At 48.8% G+C, this 17,067-nt stretch overlaps 1 protein-coding gene across 2 annotated transcripts in view; it reads right to left on the bottom strand.

Annotated features, from left to right (window-relative positions):
• Positions 1 to 17,067, bottom strand: part of LOC135377111 (atlastin-3-like) — a 142,520-nt gene that overhangs the window by 101,991 nt on the left and 23,462 nt on the right. The window contains exon 3 of one of the 2 annotated variants that reach the window (XM_064609425.1): positions 10,352 to 10,405. The exons of the other annotated variant lie outside the window; for it this stretch is intronic. Coding sequence (XP_064465495.1) covers positions 10,352 to 10,405 — 54 coding nt within the window. The remainder of the gene's footprint in view (positions 1 to 10,351; positions 10,406 to 17,067) is intronic. 2 annotated transcript variants of the gene reach the window in all.

The following is a 17,067-nucleotide window of genomic DNA, read 5'->3' as shown; positions in this document are numbered from 1 at the left end:
TTTTACAGCGCTCGTTAGGTTTGCCCACTCTCTACCACGTGTCACACGACCTCACGTACATTTCCACATCCTTAAAGCAGCCTGGCCAATACCATTACTGAGGAAGACGTTGCTCTGTATTACGTACACCCAGGTATCGGGCCCACGAGTTACAGTAACACGATTGGAGGGTATCTGCGCGCAAACTCTGCGGTACAACAAGGTGATCAGTTACTTTTCCCTTCCGGTCTTGATAGTGCCGCTAATGTAGGCCATCCTCTACCACGATCTTCACATTTTTATACGCGATTCCCTCTATGTGCTGGTCACCCAGGCCCCCTTCTGGAGTCACTCATTTACCCTACTGGACCAATGTCAACGCAGAGGGCAATACAAAGCATAGAACTAGATCTCATGGGACAGAGTAAGCTCTTAGGTAATCTCTGACAGCAAAGAAATTGAAAACGCTGTGAACTGAGTGACCAACAACCTTTAATCCATAATGAACTGGACCTACTGTTAACTACAAACCTGTGACTAATTAATGTGGCCAACAAAAGTATTATGATGAAAGCCATTAACTGAAAGGTATTATGGTATGGTATGTATGGTATGAACCGAAGGTGACCACCAGATGGCACAGCCACTGAACTTTGCACTGAACGTATCGTCGCTGTGTGTCGTGTGTCTTGTTGGTGTGTCCCGTTTTTAGTGTTTCCTTTTTTTCTTTCTTTTTTTTCTACCTCTCCATGTGGTAACTTGCCTCCCGTCTCGGCATGCAGACCGCCCTCTCTTTCTTACCCCCCCCCCCCCCCCTTTGTGCGCATCGCGGATTTTTGCTTCTTGCGTCTTCCTTTTGGAGTCTCATTACTTCATCCTTGCCGACTTTAGTGGCGGTTTACGGTGAGAGCGGCGGCACTGGGTGTTACTCTCCGGCGCCAGCCCGGTTACATTACATCTCCCTTCTTTCATTCGGGAAGCGCAATACTTCTTTCCGCATCCTGATCCATCTTCGTGGTGCGTGAACATCTGGCGACGTCTGAGGAGTTGTCACTCCCGGTTGTTCACGACGAACCATTTCTTCCTTTGTGTTCGGTGTGGCATTATATGAGAAGGTCGTATGTCCTGGCGGTTCCTCCTTGATGTGGGCCCATTGTCACTGCGTAGTACGTCGGATCTAGGCTCACTTCAGGTGCAGACTTGTACTCCAGGAGTCCACTCACCTGTGATGTGCTCGCGCAACGCGAATCTTAGTGCCAGCATCCAGAGGAGGAACAGGCTTTGCTGACGTGTTGTGGTACGACTTCTGTTTTTCCTTTCAGTCTTGTGCTGACCACTTGCGGTCCTTTAACTTGAGGCTTGAGACAGCTGTTGTGCAGAGGAAGCAACGTCCTCGTTTGTCTGTTCATTAACCGCTGAACATAAGATACCAGCGTTGCGCCTGCATTCCAGTAGTATTGAGCTGCATACTTATGCTTTTGCAAAAGTTTTTTGGCTTCCTATACGCTTTTGGATAATACGGACTTGACGTGCTGTGACTGACGTCGTACTGCTTCGTAAATGCCGGATAACGGGGGCCCGTTATCTGAGATGTTCTTCTATAGCAAACCGTGAGCTGCGAGACTTCCATGCAAAACGATATGACGTTTCTCGTCTTGGCGACAGTCATAGGCTTCACAATGTAGTAAAAGGAACACAAGTCTACCATTGTGATGACCGTTGACTGTCCAATGTGAATAACTCCATCCCCACTGTCTGCCAGGGTTTGACGGGTACGTCGTGACCTTCCATTGGTTCCCGAGCAGCTGAGCTGCTTCTGATACTGTTGGCATAGGCTCCAGGCTGCAATGTCATCTGTCTGCCTGTCGTCTGTCATACCGTGCCAGTATATGCCGTCTTGAGCTCTGAGCTTCATCTTCTCCATTCCACATGGGACGCATGTAGAAGTCCTACAATGTCTGGAAGAAGTTTGGTTGACAAAATGAGCCTCTTCAACCGCAGTACTAAGTCATCTGCTGTGTGAATCTCGTCTCTGTAAGGCCAATAAGGTACGACTGATGGTTTACTTGGTATGCTTCCTTAAAATGAGCACTGTTTGATGACCGTGAAAGGGCGTCCGCTACGTACATCTCGGCCCCAGGCTTATATCGGACGTCCGATGCGTACTTCTGCTGCGTCACGTGCATGCGCTGCAGACATTGTAGTGGAGACTGATGAAGGTGCTTCTTGAAAATCGCCTCTAAAGGGTGGTGGTCGGATTCCAGCAGCAGACGGGGTTGACGAAAGATGTAGTCGTGGAAGTGTTGACATCCATGTGCTATCGCCAACATCTCTTTCTCAATTTGGGCGTATCTCATTTGTGTTGGCGTCAGTGACATCGAAGAATAGGCCCACGGGGTGTCCTTCCTGGAGCTGTCCATGTCCGAGTCCATGCAGTCCAAGTCCATGCTGGCTTGCGTCAACGGAGAGAGTCACTGGCATGGTCGGGTCGTAAAACTTGAGAACAGGAGCGTCTCTGAGTTGCACACTGAGCTTGTCAAAGCTTTGCTGGCACTTGGGAGTCCATACCCAAGCATTGTCTTTCTTCAAGAGCTCTCATAGGACTGCTGTGGTTACAGTCATGATGGGAATAAACTTGCGTACGTAGTTGACGATGCTGCTGATTATGCTGATGTCCCTTACTCGTTCCCAGTCGACTGACAGACCTGCCAATAATTTGTGTCCAAATTGACATTTAAATGCATTGAGGACGAGGATTACTTCTCTACATCTTCCAAGCACTGCTCTGGCACTGGTCTTTCGTCACGTTCTTCTCTCGTAGTACCCCCCACGAAAATATCGTACATCACTATTTCCACCACTGGAGCTCTCCAACACTTCTGGAGCTGATGATATCCGGAACGGCACTCGTGTGGAATGATATCTTCCGTAAGGCGCAGCAAATGTACAGAGTCGTGAGCCTCGGTTATCCAGCCTGATTTGCGAAAAACCTGTTGAGGCATCCAACGTTGAAAACTGCTTAGCGCTATGCAAACGTGTGGCGATGTCGTCCAAAGTAGGCATTGGAATGCCCTCTCATGAGGAATTGGTTCAGGTCTCCGGGATCCATAAAGATTTTCAGTTTATCTCCACGGGTAACGGAGACAACCCAGGTAGCACAAAAAGTTGCAGCAACGTTGTCTAAATGTCAGCTTGGAACATTGCTCAGATGTTGCTAATGTCCGCGACTTCAACGTTATCTGCAACGTTCATTTGCAACATTAGCGCAACATCCATTGTAAACATCACAGCAACGTATGCATCTGTGACGTCCTCTCAACGTAAATTTTGCAACGTTTCAGTAATGTATGTGTGCAACGTTACAACAATGTATGAATTTATAGCATTTCCTCAATATGGTATTTGTCCAAGATCGTCGATTGGGAATGGGAAATTTTGAATACTTTCAATGAGAATTGTGAATGCGATATCCACTTTAACCGAATGAGATTTCTGGGCTATTTTTAATTGGCCTATTTCCAGCAGTCAAAGCTTCAACAGTGATACACCACTGTACAGTATATCACTATTAAAGCTGCCTTACTGCTGAAAATAATCCAATTCAAAATAGCCCAGATCTCTCTTTCGGTTAAAGTGGATATCGCATTCACAATTCTTATTGAAAGTAATCAAAACTTGCCATTCCCAATCAACGATCTTGGACAAATACCTATTGAAAGAAACGAGAATTTAGTGAGTTTCCATAATAAATTACTGAAATGTCAATGGGAACGAAATCGAGCAGAAATCATGTTTTAGCTGTAAAAAAGAAATTACACTTGATGCCGTTTCTGTGTGAACATTTATTATTCTTGCACATATAACAAAACAGTAGACGTGAAAATACTACAAGTGGTAGATATAAAGGTCAAAGCTATTTCAGATGATTTTACAGGTTTCAAAATTTTATATGTGGGAATATTCCCCAAGCAGTTGAAAATCGCTAGCAAGACATAGAACAACAACATTAGAAACCTGGTTCACCACTTACATGTTCTGAAAGCATACTGTCCATCACCAACACACACAACGTCGATCAGCAGATTCATAGGGATATGTGTCTCCAATGTCTGAACAGTCTTGACGAAAAACAAAAGAACTTGAAGACTTGAAACACTGAGTTCTGTCGTGCTCTTGTGTTTCGTAGGTGATTCGTGATATCCCATCCAGCTTCCGTTTCTTGCGTGCAAATTAACGCCATCAAACTTCAGCGAGATTCCGTTTTGGCAAACTGCTTACAAATGCCGAGTCACCTATGCCAGCCGCGTCGCACGAGCATAACCTTCAAGAAATAGAATTTCAAAAGATGTTAGCACGGCACCATGTCAGTGTGAGTGGGCGTCAAAACACATTACATCAGGGATCGGAACCGAAACTGAACCCGAACCGAAAACCGGAAAAAAACCGTTATTTTCTGACGAACCCGAACCGAACCGAACCCGAACGATTTTTTTGCTTGTCCTGAGCCGAACCGGAACTGAACCGAAAAAAATTGATACGGTTACCGGTTCGGGAATCGGTTCAGAGGTTAATTAATTGTACTACTGATCGACCTTTTTTTTGCTCACCTGAACGGTTATCTCACACCTTTCTCTTACAATCGTGTACGGTGAGCGTAAGCTTGCTTGCATGTAGCAAAATTACTGCCCGTGGACCGGTTAAACCGAGGCCGAAAAAAGTAACTGTTCCAATCCCTATCAATGCCCCGACCGCTGACAGATTTTTTTTTTGTCTGTGTATGTGCGGAGGTGGGGGGTGGGGGGTTCTCCCTGAGCCGAACCCGAACCGAACCGATATACCTGAACCGGTTCAAGCTGATAATTTCGGTTCAGCGGAGCTAAACCCGAACCGAACCAATATGCCTGAACCCGAACCCGAACCGAACCGAAAAAAATACCGGTTCCGATCCCTGCTGATTACATACCGTTTCTCACAGCGCGGGCGGTAGCACGTAGCACTCTGATAGAACACCTCGCGCTCTGCTCCCATCAGCGGTCGTATTGCCTACGAGCAGCGGTAAAAACATGAGAAACGACGTAGAAACAACGAGAATGCCTGAGACATCAACTACATACCTTAGAAACGGATAACATCCTCAAAATAAAGCCCGAATGATGCAAACTGCTTGTCAGACACAGCGCATTACCGAACGCTTCGACATTTCGTAGCAGACTGACGGTTGATGACTGTCGAACGCTGCACTTACGTGCACAGGAATGTTGTGCGAAATGCAGAAACAATAGCTTAAATTAAGAGGCGTAATACGAAGTTAGCACGGTTCATGTACCTTTGTAGATATGTTCACGAACATTTGAAGTAACACGGACTATTTTCAACGCGGACGAGCCACTATGTGGTGCGGCACACGTACGTGTTGTGTTACAACGCGCCCTGTTCGGAGTTCGGATGGTTCGGACCTGGCGAGCGTCCGCGGCCAGCCTTTGACGACATCAGCCAACGGCCCCTTGCTCAACTCAGAATAAATTTTAATATCAGATTTACATTCAGTTTTCACTTGCAATACTTGCGATACCATGCGTATTATGGAATTTCATTAGAATTCAACGAGTTCCTCAAAGTAGTTAATTTGCCACACAGACATACGGCATTGTTCGTAGTCATATTATTATTTAATTTGAGAATATGATGTGCAATTGGTTGCCATTACACTCGTTGCTTCAGCATCGGGCATCCCACTTACTGTATGGTGGCTCTGCAACATGGTGGATCCCATTAAATCAATAGGAAATACCATTCTTTTTGAAACATATAGGCCAATTCCTCCATTTTAAAATGTTGCAGTGTGAGCTCTGGGAAACGTAACAGTAATGTTCTGAGGGAATATCTAGACAACGTTTCTGATGCAACGTAGCGGTGTTGTTCCGTTATGTTGAAAACGTAACGTTTCTAAAGCAACGTACCAGCAATGTTTCTTTTTTGTTGAACATGTAACGTTTCCAGGAGAACGTTGCAATAACGTCATTTTTTTGTTGGAAACGTTGCTCTCACATCGGACACATTCAGGCAACGTTGCTGCAACTTTCTGTGCTACCTGGGAACATTATTGACCCATGCTGTTGGCTCAGTAACTTGCACTATGATGCCTTTGTCTTTCATCTTCCTGAGCCCGGACTTCACACGCTCGCACAACGCTACAGGTACTGAGAGGGGAGAGTTTATCAAGCCTTCTGCCCGTGGGCGCAACTTCATTCGATAGACGATTCCTGAGGTGTCACCAAAGCCACTGAACACATCCTGAAATTCCGCTTTTACATATTGTGATGTTTCCATGGCAACTCTTGTGGTCAGCCTAAAGGATTCTCCGACATCTCCACTGAAAGTTGTTGGAACCTTTTGCGACAAAACTATCAACGTTACCGGTGCTGAACCTCCTTCACTGGGAACGGATAGGACAATTTTTCCTACTGAGGCAACACGATGTCCAAAAAACGACGTCAGCTGAGTTTCCTGGGTATCAATGCACTTTTCTGTGATAGTCCGCAGATTTCTAGTCGATATCATGTTTACACGTAGACCCCGCGTCTATTTTTACTTGTGTCTTCACTCCCGCTATATGTACTGTTACAGCCAAACGGTATCTGTGTGTTCTGTCCAGGGAGCGGATGAAAAATTCCGATTTCAGTTCCTCTTCATCGTCTGCTATCCCATGCAGTTTCTCCTTTGGGTGTTTCGACTTCGACCTGCACACTCTGTTCAGGTGTCCAAGCTTGCCACAGCTCTTACATTTTTGTTTCCATTTGCTGGGCAGGTTCTCCCTTTGTGGATTGAGTAACCGCAGCTCTTGCAAGGCTCTTTCAAAACATTGACTTCCTGTTACGTGGCGCTGGGTTTGGCGGCTTGAATTTCACCACTCTGATCGCGACAGAGCTCACTGCTTCGCCGCATGCGAATCAACTTGTCAGGGTCAACGTCTTCTGCAATTATTTTCTGTTGCAGCGCCTTGTCGTTCATGCCCAGTATAGTTCGTCTACGAAGCATGCGGTCCTCCATTCCCCCGAATGAGCATGGTGCTATTAGGGTTCTGAGATTGGTGAGCCACTCGTCAATTTTTTTCTCCGGGCATTTCATGGCGGGAGCCGAGAACATATTCCCGCTACATCAGGTTCGAAGATGGCTTGCAGTATTCCTCAAATTTAGCAATGACTGCATCGATGTCCTCGCGCTTGGACTCATCCTTGAACTTCATTGTAGCGAAGACTGTTTGCGCTTGTTTCCCTGTCGCCAATAGGAAAGTGGCTCTCTGAACATCTTTCGACTGAGTATACAATCCTGTGGCCTTGGAATACAACTTTAATTCGTTAAGCCATATGCTCCACGATTCATGCAGGTCCCCTGTCATAGAGAAAGGCTCCGGAGGCATAAGCATGTTCGCCATCATGCCGCGTTCTTGTCTCGACAGGGCTGTCACAGTTGTAGCACTAGTGTTGCACACAGTTTCGTCGGGACTGGGCATCTTTGGCGTTCTGTCGTGGTTCGTGGACTTTTGACACCATGTAATATGTTTATTCTTGGTTACATGGGTTACGAGGCACACGAGTTATAAAGTTGCATACCACATGGTTCGTGCCGCAAGCCACAATGGCTTCGTTGTTGTGTCTTGTACTTTGGAACGGCTTTTGAAAGGTGAGAGCGGCGGCGCGGGTGTTACTCTCCGGCACAGCCCGGTTACATTACACTTAGCGAGGCTTTTCGGCGATCCATTTGCAGGCGCGAGGTACTCGACAACCTGATTAACGTTAGGGTCATCTGCATACACACTGTTCTCCCTCGGTACCTGATCATCGCTTCCCTGAATACTCTGCACCTCTTCAGCCTTTTCGGCTTCCTTCATTCCTAGCTCGCGAGCTTTTGCCCTTGTTAATGGGAATACTCCTTCCTGATCAATTTTGATACCCGCCTTTCGCATTAAAGGAGCTGTATAATTCGATAGCAGTTAGAGACTCTTCTCAGGTACCTCATCAGGCACTGCTGGGGGCCTTCAGCAAAAGGACCCCCTATAAAAACTTCCTCCAGCGGTCGGCACACACTTTGCTCTTCCATAACCTGTCTGATCCAGACGCACTTTGACACGTAGTGTTCGGGGGAAACGAACGACGGGTGTACTAGATCAAGCGTAGCTCCACTGTCATGCGACGCCGTACGAGGACGACCGTTTCTCTGCATTTCGTAAAGGTACCACCAACCTTAAAAATAACACTGAAAAAATAAATATGATCTCGTCTCCGAGTGCGATTACAAGAGCACTTCGGGCCATCAGGAAATCTTATTTGAACAAATTTATTCTGTTAGGTAAATGTAATGAATTTGTTCACTTAACATTCCCCCAGTGTACCCAGGGTGACTGTTATCGCGATCGGAAATGGGACCGCATTTCATCCAGTGTTATTATTAAAGTTGACGAGAGCTCTACGGCTTCACTAGTACACCCTATTCGTCATTGCTGTAGCTCTCGCAAGCTAGGCCAACGCGCGGTTTCCTACAGCCTGCGGCGATGCGACCCTCTTCTTTGCAACGGTGACGGACAATCCCATTTTCCCTCGTTTTAGGTCCATGCCTCTCAGAGCGATATACCCGTCTGCGAAATCAGCCGCGGCTTCGGTGACAACACTGGATTTTCCTCGTACCCAAGTTCGCACCTGGACGTGTGGCTCATTGAAGAACTGCTCGAGAGCAACTTCCAGTATCTTTTCCGGATTCCCAAATGCTTCCGCGGCTTTCATCCATTCCCTGAGATTCGCTTTAATGTCGCACCTTCTCTCAGCGTAACTGCTCGCGCTTCTGCCTTCTCCGTCAGGAACCTTAGACGAAATGCCTCAGCCGACACTCGAAACCTCTCTAATAAGCTCTGTTCGACTTTATCATGGCACTTCGCGTCTTCCGCGGAGAGACGCGTTATGTTATCGGCTGCCTCACACGGTAGAACCGTCATTAGTCAAGCCGGCCACGAATCCCTAAGATAGTTATCCTTTTCGCAAGCATCTTCGAAATTTCTAGAAACTGGCCGATGTCCTGTCCTATCTTGAATGGCTGAAGGAACCTCGACATCTCCATGTTCTAGGTTCTGGGAGTCGATTGCACGTTTTGGGACTGACTTCCAGGCTGTCGACACAGCCAGGGCTCTAACCGTAACTTCTCAAGTTCTTTCTCGTGATTTCTATCGGCTGTTTCGCGCTCTCTCTCTCCTGTGGTTTGCTGGAGGGTCCCCATCACATCATCGTCTCCTAAGTCAGTCCCTACTACATGGCCTCGACGACCTGTGTTATTTTTTCGTACTGTTTACGTTCAGCCTAAATTCCTGACACACTCGAAGCAGATCTCTCCGGAGGAATAGGCGCTATCAATGATGGCTGCTGATTATGTTGCCCGTACACACCTCTGATGACCCGCAAATCTAAACCTGGCCCAAAAGGCAACATAAGCAAATAGCTCACCACATGCGCTCCGAAGACCATGGACTCCGTTCCGCTGCTGATCGCCAGTCTCACACCGTAGACGATCCCGTCGCTGCCGTCGAGTTGTTGCGAGCACAGGGGTTGGTAGCTGGTCGGTCTCCACAACGGTAGGCAAAGAACACAAGGCAGAGGCCGGTTGACGAGAGAGCCGGCATGTATTTACATAATGCACAAACAGAGACAACAAGTGGGCTACAGGTGCTCGCTTAAACAGCCGATGCACCGTAGGAAAGGCGCTGGTGGCCCTGAGGGATACCGAAAAGTTGCCTTGTTTTCCATTTCTTTCAGAGAGTGGAAGAAATCCGCTGGTCGGAAGGAAAATGTCCGCCCGGGTAGCTTGGGATGCCAACTATGGCGAAGAGGCTCCTTCTGTAGCTTGGATGACCATTTTAGCGATGTGGAGTCACAACAGTCATCTAGGCGAGATCGCGACCGTTCTCGCGAGTGCACCGCATGTTTCATGGTCACACGGTTTGTGTATGCCGGAATACAAGAACGTGTAAATCACCTGGATGCGAAGGCACGGAACTTACAACCCTTGAGAGCTTAGACAGAGCTTCTGAAGAGTTGCTGTTGTTCTTGAAAATACGACATATATGTCTGATGCCAATTATAGTACTCTGCCCAAAATACGTTATGGAGAACTTCAATATCACGCGATATATCTCCTCCAACTCGGTGCCGAATGCAACTTTGTCCATCGAGCACGTCGAGCATCGCCACATTTAAGACTCTAAAAGTGCTGAAAATCAATGCGACCTCTCCGCACAGCATGCAGCGGCCTGGCAGGAAAGCGTTCGGTATAACCATGTTCAGAGAGCCATAAGAAGCTGATATACATCCTATAGTGGTGAACTTACCTTTTCGGAGATGGCGGCACACGTCGCAGATGCAACACCGTACGCAGCGGAGGCCTGCGCAAAGAAATTTTCAGAATTCCAAGATGCCGTCTGCACCGCTTCTTTCGAAGTGTCACATAAAAACTCGTAATGGGCCTAAAGTGCCTCGTTTGTTACACATGATCCTCTGATTCTCTATTGGACAGTGATCGATGACCCAGAACGCTCACTCATACGCCGGCGATGGTCACAATATCATTCAATGCGCTCGCTCTTAGGTATGACAGGTGCGCAATATTCGCTCCTCAAACTTACATATACAGGGTTTTTTTTTTTTTTTTGTCGTTCATTAGAGAATTTTCATAAAGAAACTAGGACAGCAAACAATGAAAAGATGGCTACGAAGAAATCGAGCTGGTGAAGTTGGTGCATAATGTAAAGCACGCGAGGACCCAGCTATTGTAATCAAACTAATCACAAACTAATCACACAAACATTGTACGTGTGCCTGCGGGCCTCTCTGATCCTTTCATATCGCTATCTAGAGTCCCGCAGGGCAGCAATCTAGGTCCTTTGTTATTTATAGTTTTTATTGAGGACGTTGTGTTAGCAGTGCAACATTCCAGTGTAGTTTTGTTTGCCGATGATATCATGTTATTCCGCTCCGTATCTACGAAGGATGATTGCGTGCTATTACAATCGGACGTTGAATCGGTAGTGCAGTGGTGTGCCAGGAATTGCACTGTTCTAAATAGCGCTAAACGAAAATGGTATCATTCGCTCATTCAAGAATAAAACAAATTACGTAGTAAATTCCCACGTTCACTCAGCACACAACAATACCGTTGGCACTGTAGAGTTCATACAGGAATGCCCGTATTCAACAGTCCCACTTAGCCACTGGTTTAGTGACGTATGGTTTAAGTTGATCACGTGAGTACTTCGTCCGCCAGTCACGAACAACCACCCCGCTGGTCTCACGCTGAAAAAAAGGGTAATTCGTTCGATCTCTACAAAAAGGATATCCAAGACGGCCGTGAACCAAAACAACTTTATCGTCTTCAATGTTGGAACAACTGAATCGACCAGTCACAGTGCGCCACGCTCATCAACGTATCAGGGCACACCCTTTTCCCTCTTTTCATCGCCCTCTTTTTCGTCTCAACCACAACCGGGAAGACGAAGTTGCTGACACCTTACAAACCAGCCCAAACCAAAATACTAATTCATTACACACTCCCCCGGGAAATGAGAATTCTCATTTGCAAAAGTACTCAAAGTGATACCTGCCCCACCAACAAACTAGTAACCACACAACTCTAACAAATCTCTAATGGGTAGAGCAGTTGCACTGGTCTGCGCAATACTGTTTTGTCCGACAGTCTTACTGCACACGCGCGAATGTTTTTGTCCCTGCCTGGAAACACCTCTGTGATGCGTCCGGTCTTCCACAGGTGACGCGGTAGTCTCTCATTATGAACAATGACTAAGTCTCCCACTCGTAGCGTCGGTTTTCTGCGGGACGTCTTGGCCATGTGCGCTGACCTAAGTTGCAGAAGATATTCTTCTTTCCATCGTTTCCAGAAACGATCTAGTAAGAGCTGCTGTTGTTTCCAACGGGCCTGTAGATCCTCTGTCGGCTTAGGTGCGCTCCCAGAGAAGGATGGTAACGAAGTAACCCGCTTGCCGACCAAGAAATGCGCTGGCGTAAGTGGTTCTGCTTCATCCGGGCTGTCGGCGACGGAAGTCAGAGGACGTGAGTTTACGACTGCCTCCACACCGTGCAGGATCGTGGTCAGTTCTTCAAAACTGAACCGGTTTTTCCCAAGGATCCTTTTGAGATTGTTCTTCACCACTCGGACAAGCCGCTCCCAGAAACCACCCCACCACGGAGCACGCTCCACAATGTACTTCCAGTGAATTTCCCATTCGGTGAGGTGGTCTTGGAAACTTGGTCCGCGCAGTGCCTTCCAGATCTCTCTGTCCGCTTTCTTGAATGTTGAAGCGTTGTCCGTGTATATTACGGACGGGACACCTCGTCGGGCAGTGAACCGTCTGAAGGCTAGCAGAAAACTTGCGGTACTCATCGTCGTCACCAGCTCTAAGTGTACCGCTCGGGTAACTGCGCAGGTGAACAAAGCGATATATGTCTTCTGATCCCCTCCGTCCGGCGACTTCACGAACAGGGGTCCAGCGAAATCGATCCCTATCACATCGAACGGTCCTGTTTCCTTTACTCGATCAGCAGGAAGCGGAGCAACGGGAGCTGATGCTGGTCTAGCTTTGAACCGCCGACAGACGACGCACCGGTGTAGAACTTTTTTCACCAGCTGTCGACATCTGGGGATCCAATACCGCTCCCTTACTTCGGTCATGGTGTCTTGCACACCTCCATGTAGCAGCCGTCGGTGTGCCTTTTCCACAACGAGTTCAGCAAGCCTGTGTCCATTAGGCAGTAATATCGGGTGCTTTGTAGCCGTAGACAACGAAGCGTGTTGCAAACGACTCGATATCCTCATTATGTGGTCACCATCAAGCACTGGTCGTAGCTCAGCGATTGGAGACTTCTCGTGGACCCCGTCGCCGCGCCTTAGTTGCTGCATCTCTGTGTTGTACTCTTGTTTCTGCGCCTCCCTGATCCAGTAGAGGTCCGCCCTCTGTATCTCTTCGGCTGTTAGAGGCCCTGAAACCTTTACTTTCGGTTGGCAGTTGTTGATGAAGCGGTACACCCACGCGGTCACACGGAGGACGAATTGCAGTCGGCTGTAGTTCTCCAGGCTCAAGACGCTGGTCGTTGGACGGTCGTTGCCTGCCAACAAGACTTGGGTCTTTACACGTTCAGCTTCCAGTTCTTCGTCCTCTACTTTTTCCTTGGGTGCTGAGTTCGGCCATGACTCCGTAGTTCTAATCAGCCATTCCGGACCCTTCAACCACCTCTTGCAGCTCGACAACCTTTGCATTTTCTCTCCTCTCGTCAGCAAGTCTGCGGGATTCTCCTTCCCCGGGCAATGACGCCAAGATGCCGGATCTGTGGTGGATTGTACCTCGGTGACTCGGTTCCGTACAAACTGTTTCCACCGGAGGGCTGGTCCTTTGATCCATTGAAGGACGATGCTGGAATCCGTCCAGAAGTAGAACTTCAGTGGCCAGTTTGTAAGGGAGCTCCGTATGACCTTTGCTAGCCTGCACCCGACTAACGCTCCCATCAGTTCCAGTCGCGGTAATGTTAAAGTTTTCAAGGGTGCGACGCGCGCCTTCGAGATCATGAGCGTTACTGAGACGTCCCCAGTCGTGTCTTCTGTTCTCAAGTATGCAACTGCTCCGTATGCCAAGGGACTTGCGTCCGTGAAAACGTGTACTTGTACTCCCGCGATGTCTCCTATTCCTTGGCTCACAAAACGCGGTATCTCGATGCGTTGCATGTACGGTAGGCCCTCGACCCATCGTGTCCACTCTTCAACCATCTCCACGGGTAGGTCTTCGTCCCAGCCAACGCCGGCTTGCCAGATCCGTTGGAATAGAATCTTTGAACATATCGTGAATGGTGACACGAAACCTAGTGGGTCGAATACCGATGCAGAGACTTGCAGTATCGTTCGTTTCGTAGTGCTTTCCGAACCGGTACTCCTGTTGTGTTGTGCAAGCTTCAGACTGTCTGTCTGCCGATCCCATCGTAATCCCAGTAATCCTGTGTCGTGATCTCCGGGACCAACCTCTTCTTGTTCTTCAAAAAGCTGGTTAAGACGCTTAGAATTTGATGCCCACTTCCTCAGGTGCATTCCCGCCGATCCCATGATCGCGTTGGCTTCTTTGTAAATCCGTTGGGCATCCTCCTCGCAGGAAGCCCCTGTTAACAGGTCATCCACGTAGAAGGATGCGGCGAGCTTGGAAGCTGTTGCTTTCAACCGTTCCTCTACGCCGTTCAGGTGGTGTATAAGTGTTGCTGCCAAGAGGAACGGACTCGAGGTCGTCCCAAACGGTACTCTAGTCATTCTCCAAACTTCGGGGGCTGGTAAAGGACCCTCCTCCGTCGGTGTTTCTTTGTACCACAAGAAACGCAGTGCGTCTCGATCTTCCTCTCCAACCACTACCTGCAGAAACGCTTGGGCGATGTCAGCCACGAGCGCGATACGTTCGGTGCGAAAGCGCAGTAATAGCGGTATAAGTTCTGTGTTCAGCTTGGGCCCTTTTTCCAGGTACGCGTTTAATGGAGCTGAGTTTGGAGCGTGAGCGGAAGCGTCGAAAACGACCCTGAGTTTGGTGGTTGTGGAGCTTTCCCGAATCACCGCCTGGTGTGGCATGTAATATACGTGCTCTGACGACGTTGGCTCCGAATCAGTAACGACCTCCGCGTGTCCTTGCTCCAGGTATTTGCGCATTGCTCCATCGTAGTCTAATAAGTGGCTGTAGTTTCGCCGCAGTCGTTTGACCAAAGTACGTAACCGGTGCTCTGCGACTTCTCTGTTGTCTTCTAGTGGACTACTGGTGTGCTTCCATGGCAACCCTACTTTGTACCGACCATCCTCCCGCGTGACTGTGCTCTCAAACTGCTTCATGACTGTATTTTCCTCGTGGCGACCGTCATCGGCGTTGTCGGTAATTCCTAGGCTCTCTAGCTCCCAAAATTTCCTCAGATCGAAGGTACTTTCCTCCGTTGCGGCTTCAACGTGCAAAACGCAGGTAAGCGCTTTAGTCTCCTCAGTCAACGATGACTTGAGTACGGCTGGTCCTTGGAACGTCCAACCCAAGTGTGTGTCGACGGCGACTGTGTTCGTTTTACCGGCACAGCGACGGACGTTTGTCTTCACCAGCTTCCACATTTGATCTGCGCCTATCAGAAGCCCGATTCCAGGTTCTGCTTCTACTCCTGGAAAAAACATCTCGTCGGCAATGTGTCCTCCTTCAGCTCTGACTGCTTCTACGAGAGCGTCGTCTGGGCATAGTGACACGATGTCCTTGGAGATGAACGGTATCTCCACGGCCTCCAGCAGGTGCTCCTTCTGATCATACTGGCTGCGGAGCTTTACTTGCACCAGTTTCTGTCGGTGAACGACTCCTCCCGCCGTAGCGTCGCCAAAGGTGTTCAGCCTCACCACTATGTCGCCTAGTTTCTCCAGGTTCAACCGCCTGGATACGTCTTGACGGACGAAAGTCTTCTGGCTGCCGCCATCAAAGATCCCTCTAACATAGGCCGACTGTTTTCCGGCGAGAATCCACGCTCGAAATGTCTGTAATAGCACGACGTCGCCATCGTTTGCTCCTCCTGTGCTTGCGGCGTACATGCTTGTTGTTTCGACCGTTTTAACCTTCGTCCCCGAGACGGAGTTCCAGTTGGGGTCGCAGAGTGAAGTCACGTGTTTGCCTTTGCACGACGAGCATACAACCCTCCTCCTGCAATCTTTGGCGCGGTGTCCTTTCACTGTACACCTAAAACAGCGACTTTCTGCGGAGAGTATCCTCTTTTTTCGATCCAAATCTATGGGGGCGGCGCAGTTCTCCATCGTGTGCTGCTCGGAATCACAGAAGTTGCACCGTGCCACCTTCGCCGATGCATGCAAAACTGCGGATGCTGGTCGGGGTTTCTTGAGTCGGTTTCCCTTCACTTGTTGATCTCGACCAGAATCATTTTTGCTAGCATTGCTGTTACCAGCTTTCTCTCTGCTCTCCACTTCTATTTGTAGAAAATCGAGAATGCTGTCGAGCTCGGATCCGGATGACCCCGTCATTCTGGTGCTTTCGTCGTTCCGTTGGGAGCCCTGGTGGCCGCCTGACGTGTTCGGTTGTGCAGAAACTATGGATCCACGAGCCGATCGACGATAGTACTCGACGGTGATATCACCAGGTAACGCCTTCAGGATGATGTCCACGAGTAACGCGGCGTACGTTGACGGGGAAATTCCGAGGGCCTGTAGTCCTCGTCTGTGTGTCTGCACGTGGTCGAACAACCGGCGGAGACCCCGGATGTCGTCTGACGACGTCACCACAGGAGGTGTTCTCAGCTTTCCAAGATGCTCTTGTTCAATCCTCTTCTGATCTCCGAAACGACGAGTCAAAATGTCAATCGCGTCCTGGTAGCACATCTCCGTCGCTTGAAGACCCGCTATCGCCGCGGCAGGTAGTCCGGACAGCAAAGAGCGCAGATACTGGAATTTCTCCCTTCGTGAGAGATCTTCATTTTCGTGAATAGACTGTCGAAACTGCTCCCAAAATGGTGTCCACTTCGCAAGATCTCCGTTAAAGGTCTGCAGCTGCAACCTTGGCAGTCGAACCGCACTTGGCCTTCCACTGTTTGATATCGGGTTCGTTGATGTCGTGGTGGCTGCCCCAATGTTCAGAACGGGTTCCGTTGCCTTCGCCTTCAACAGGCTCGTCATCTTGAGGACTTGATCTTCGTATTCGAGCACTGTCGCATACTCCTGATCCATGTGCTGATCGGTAATCAGCGGTTCTATTTCTCTATCCAAGATACTTAGCTCCTTGCTGTTGTGCAACAGCCTTTCCAGCAGTGATGCGTACGTTTGCGGTGTAGTAGTCGGGTCGGCCAGTGCTGCTGTCGCCTCGTTGATGACCTTAGTAGTCTGCGTTCGGCGTACAGCTCGCTTTGGCTTCAGCCGGTCCATCGTTGATCTAAGACGATAATCCTCTAAACGTTGAGACAGTCCTGATCCGCGGTTCCTGGCTTCGATACAGTGGGAGGCCTCTGAGTCACTTTCCCGGGTTTCGGCACCATGAAAAAA

Source organism: Ornithodoros turicata, chromosome 1, assembly GCF_037126465.1.
Source record: "Ornithodoros turicata isolate Travis chromosome 1, ASM3712646v1, whole genome shotgun sequence".
Classification (NCBI taxonomy): Eukaryota; Metazoa; Arthropoda; class Arachnida; order Ixodida; family Argasidae; genus Ornithodoros; species Ornithodoros turicata.
Note: the sequence above shows the minus strand (reverse complement) of the source record. Positions and strands in the feature narration are given on the sequence as shown.